This window comes from Aedes albopictus, chromosome 3 (genome assembly GCF_035046485.1).
Source record: "Aedes albopictus strain Foshan chromosome 3, AalbF5, whole genome shotgun sequence".
Lineage (NCBI taxonomy): Eukaryota > Metazoa > Arthropoda > Insecta > Diptera > Culicidae > Aedes > Aedes albopictus.
The window spans coordinates 290,795,559-290,800,879 of record NC_085138.1 but is presented as its reverse complement, the minus strand read 5'-3'; the positions used below and the strand labels follow the sequence as shown (position 1 = coordinate 290,800,879).

General features: G+C 38.9%; 1 protein-coding gene across 1 annotated transcript; it reads right to left on the bottom strand.

Moving 5' to 3' along the window:
* Positions 1 to 3,095: 3,095 nt before the first annotated feature.
* On the bottom strand, positions 3,096 to 3,980 carry LOC109418736 (endocuticle structural glycoprotein SgAbd-8-like). Its single transcript, XM_019692966.3, has 2 exons — positions 3,830 to 3,980; positions 3,096 to 3,663 (listed from the first exon to the last, which is right to left on the bottom strand). Exons 1-2 carry the CDS (start codon positions 3,836 to 3,838, stop codon positions 3,253 to 3,255), a joined length of 420 nt encoding a protein of 139 aa, XP_019548511.3. The 5' UTR covers positions 3,839 to 3,980; the 3' UTR covers positions 3,096 to 3,252.
* Positions 3,981 to 5,321: the final 1,341 nt, after the last annotated feature.

Below are 5,321 nucleotides of genomic sequence, written 5' to 3'. Positions count from 1 at the left end.
GGAATCACAGTGCTTATAGGATTTCGCCTAATTGGGGGTGTGAGCGAATATCTCAGGCGTATTACAAGATAGCACCATACTTTCTTTGGCAAAGTTGTAGCACTAAAGAATAGATCTACCACACAAGGCCAACTATCATCCAAATAGTTGGCAAATTGGCCGATAGAGGCGCTATGTAGAAGTGGTTGCTATGTACACTCGCCAGTAGAAGCACTCATAAGGTGCGATATCTCAAGATCTACTTTGTTTGGAACAATGCTGTCTTCGGCAAAGTTGTTCAGTAGGTCAAGAACAATCTGGCGGTTCAACAATAAGTTTGTGATTTCGACGCTAGGTGGCGCTTGTCGTCAAGTAAAGTTTCAAACTTCCCTATCTGGAGATCCAGAGTAAATAGAAAAGTGTCATCTTCGGCAAAGTTATACAGGAAGTCAAGAGCAATCTGGTGATTCAACAATTAGTTGGTGATTTCCCCTCTAGGTCTCTAGCTTGGGATCCAGAGCAGATAGAAGAGGGCCGTCTCAAGATCCAGAGCAAATAGCAAAGTGTCGTCTTGGACAAAGTTCTTCAAGAAGTCAAGAGCAATCTGGTGATCCAACAAATAGTTGGTGATTTCACCGCTAGGTAGCGCTAGATGTCAAGTGAAGCTTCAACTCCGCTATCTCGAGATCCAAAACAGATAGAAAAGTGTCGTCTTCGGCAAAGTTCTTCAAGAAGCCAAGAGCTATCTGATGATTTAACAATTAATTGGTGATTTTACCGCTAGGTGACGCTAGTTGTGAAGAAAATTTAAACTTCTCTAGCTCGGGATCCAGAGCAGATAGAAGAGGGCCGCATTCGGCAAATTTCTTCAGAAAGTCAAGAGTAATCTGGCGATTCAACAACTAATTTATGATTTTGCCGCTAGATGGTGCTAGTCATCAAGTAAAGTTTCAAAATTCTTTATCCCGAAATCCATAGTAGATAGAAAAGTGTCGTCTTCGGCAAAGTTCTTTAGGGGCCATTCATAAACCACTTAGACAAGAGCAATTTGGTGACTCAACATTTAGTTGGTGATTTCGCCGCTAGGTGGCGCTAATTGTCAAGTAAAGCTTTAAACTCCGCTATCTCGAGATCCAGATCAGATAGAAAAGTGCCATCTTAGGCAAAGTACTTCAGAAAGTCAAGAGCTCAATTAGTGGGTGATTTCGCCGTTAGGGAGCGTAAGTTGTCAAGTAAAATTTCAAACTGTAACTGTAGTTGCCGAATGGTTCGTTTGGCAAATATCCGTCCGTAAAGAAATTGTTTGCCGTTTTCACTGCTTTTGTTCTAATTGGACATGTTTTCTTCCTGTGATCATAGACTCTCTTTAGTTTTATTGTTAAGGAGTATGTTGGTCAGAAAACTGGTTAAATGGTTATTTTCCCTTATTTTCGTTAAAGACATTCCTTTAGAGTTTAGGGTTATGTTAGGTATCGTATCGTGTTTTAAAAGAATCCTTTAAGGGGTTATATTCAAATTCAAATATTCATAGAGTTTTTTCATCAGACTCTAGTTTAATTTAAAAACACCTCACTAATACTTCACTTTTGCAAAAGAAAATAAAAAATGAATAACTCTTTTAAAGAAAAACTAGAAAGGACGAGTAAATTCCTTTTAATTCTACTACTGTGCTTATCTTCGGACAGATAGGCCTATATCGGCAGGAAAAAATAACACAACAAACACCAATTGACTACCTACCAAATCGGTAGGAATTTTCCTAGCTCTAGGTATCTTATTGACACCCTGTTTTCTAACAGGTAGATACACCCCCTTTTTACAAATCTGTACCTACATTTTATACCTACACTTTTACCCACACACGTACCTACACATACACTCCTAGTATAAATACCACAACGAATGCGAGGTTTTCTTCAGTCGAGCACTTGACACTGTAGAAGTCTGTAAGTCACAGACGAAATAGGCCTATCTGTCCGAAGATAAGCACAGTAGTAGAATTAAAAGGAATTTGCTCGTCCTTTCTAGTTTTTCTTTAAAAGAGTTCTACTAAAAGCTCTAAAGTAATAGTAAAGATTCATAGAGTTCCAAGCAGTAAAAGCAAATATATAGCGATTTTTGCCTCGCTTCCTTCGGTGGCCGCACTATGGGGCGGCTCCATACAAACAGGTGGCCAAAAATATTTTCGCGTCAATTTTATAATGCCTTGCTCCTATTCGTAGGGTTTATACCTGAAAAATATGAAAAACATGCTGAACGGGTTGTTTCAACACGTCAGTTTCAAACGCATGAAATTACAAGGGCATTGCATACTTTTAGGCGTTTAAGGATTTCTGTTCCTATTTACAAAATGAAATTCTAATACGTAAAAACACGCTTCGGTAAGAGATCCAAGATCAGATTTAGACTGCACTATGATTTATCTACCGAGAAAAGTGACTATGACGACCAAATGTTTCCTCAGAGGTATTTAATGGCCAATAGGGTGATTTTATTTAGCAATATCTCAATCAACGCCGACAACTTGATTTGAATTGCAGAATAGCAGCTAGTAGCAGCCAAATTTGATTTCAATGTCTCCCAGGGATCCTAAACAAAGACATAGAAGTAGTCCCGAAGTGAAACTCAGCGAAACTTTTTTTGTATGGATCGGTTTGTGTGGGAAAAAAATGATATTTTTAATGTGGCATCATTTGATAGTTTTAAAAACAACATTCTTCCTCTAATACGTCATTCGAAAGGTTTATAAGCAAGCTTTTAGAAACTACTTTAAAAGTTTAACATTCTTCATTGATGCCGAAGATATGCGAAGTTGAATATTTCATTAATTTTACCAAAAATTGGCAGTGGTCTCATTCTGCTGCCAGTATCTTGATAAGTATAGGGATTAGCAAACTAACATTCTAGGGTTTACTGGTCCAAGTGGTCTACTTTCAACTACGGAACCTGAATCTCAAATTGAATAAAGTCAATTTGCGATTTTTGGCCAACTGAATCCCCTTAGTGGGCCGGTCTCACCATCAACGTTAACAAGACCAAATATTTGGATGTAAACACGGTCAACCAGTCAACACGATCAAATATAGAAATATGCATTTAACTAAAGAAAACTGCAGTCTCCTGCTAACAATAAGAAAGCATTCCTAATTAAACATTTTTATTTACATGTGTTTCTTAAATATAATAGAAATGATTTCACTAGGCACTATCCGGCTGACAATCGGATAGACTATCACATTTTGGCATCTCGCTTCCCCGCGACACCGGATCTGCTTAGTGACCCTTGTAACTAGCTGGTTCCTCGTGGTGGGCCTCTGGATGACTGCCCACCTTGGCATAGGCTTCAACCAGCTCCTTTGGTAGTGGTGGTGGCGTTGGGATATGCGATCCTTGGGCATGGAACCCATTCTCGTCGGCGACGTAGCTCACAGAAACAACTTCTCCATGAGGATCAACGTAAGAGTACGATCCTTGAGCAACGTTGGTCTCATGATCCTTGCTTCCAAAGTTTTTGACGTGACCTGCCTCTTGGACGACGATTCCATTGCCCGATTCGTATCCAAACTTGAAGTTACCGTCGTTGCTCTGGACCAGCTCGCTGTGCACGATCGGAATGTGCTTATGCTCCACGTAGTGATCACCACCAGCAGCCACCACGGCCATCAAAGCGGACAGGGCGATAAACTGCCATAAACAACAAGAAAAAAATGATTGAAATCGATCAGACAAATTACACAAATCACTTAATGATGCACGTTGATTGAAAGCACGTGAACCATTTGTCTTCAGACGATGTTTCAAAAGAAAGCACAATTATATCACACCCCACGAGAGGCTCGACTCAACTCACCAGTTTCATTTTTCTGTAGTTCTTAAATCTGGGAAAACTGTTTGAACGCTTCAAATCCACTGGTTGAATGCACACTGATGCCTTTTGGAGGTCTGGCTTTACTATATATACAAGTGGACAGGGGATTTGACGACCGCCGAAGGGGAGACGATTCACAATTCGGATGGTCATATCGAGAGAAAAATATGATGATGCCCCTACTCCTAGCTTTCTTTACCATTTCGCTGCTGGTTTGCCTGTGTTTCTCTGCACCGGTTCTTTTCGACATATGTACATACGAAAATGAACATGACAATATCGATCGGAGTGACGAATTGCAATCGAATCAATTAGGCATCGTACACAAATTACGTAACGCTATAGGGGGAGGGGGGGAGTCTAGCTTAGCGTTACGAGCCATACAAAATATGTTTGGTTTTCATACAAAAAGCGTTACATGGGGGAGGGGGGAGTCTGAAATCGCTGATTTTAGCGTTACGTAGTTTGTGTACCATGCCTTAGAGGAAATGATCGATTGATAAGTTATGGAATTACAGCGACGGTTACTTTTACAGATTTGTTTCTATGATGTGAACAACTTACTCCCGATTGCAGTTTGAAACCGTTTTGTTTCGTGTGATTATTTTCAGTCGATTTGGATCAATAGTGAAGGTAAGGTCAAGTAAGATTGTTTTAATGTGCTAAAGAAATGTCTCATTTTGTACGTCCATATGATTTTCGTTATACAGTTTTCCTATTTATATTTAGCAGTTTATTTTAATTGTTATATAATTTCATTAGGCTTAAACAGCAGAAGAAATTACTTAGAGGTAACGGTATAATGAAAAATGGCACATTTAATCCCAATGCCACAACCGTGAAATGGTAAACGATTAAATAATTAATAACAATCGCTATGAATCGAGATGTCATAGCAGTCACAAAACAGCAAGGCTTTTCAGGCATTTAATGACCTTTTTTCCTTCTAAACCATGGGGGGCGGGGAATCTGCTCAACAGACATTTGATGTCCTTAAGGCATTTAAGTTGTACTTAGACATAGTTTCCTCAACTATTCTGTTAAAAATGTATAAAATAATGACAACATGGGTGGACTTTCCTACCATCGTGCTGAATTATAATTATAATCCATATTACCCACATTCACGAATGTACTGGGGATGGCCAAAATGTTTGGGATAGGCAACATTTTTTTCTCTCACAAAAAAGTTCAACATGCTATAACTTTTCATAGAGTGCATCAAAAAATCTCAAATTTTGACTGTTTGTCAACCTATTGGTACAAATTTGGGCTCGATTGATTAATACTTCGCAAAGTTAGAACCGTTCGGGTAAAACCCTATTTTTTAGACAACTCATTTTTGAGCTGTCATATCTCGGAAACCAGTGAACCAAATTGAATGAAATTATGAACGTTAATGCTTCACAAACTATTAAAACATAGGTACTTTTTAAACGTTGAAAAAAGTTATCATAGATTGACACTTTTTTGA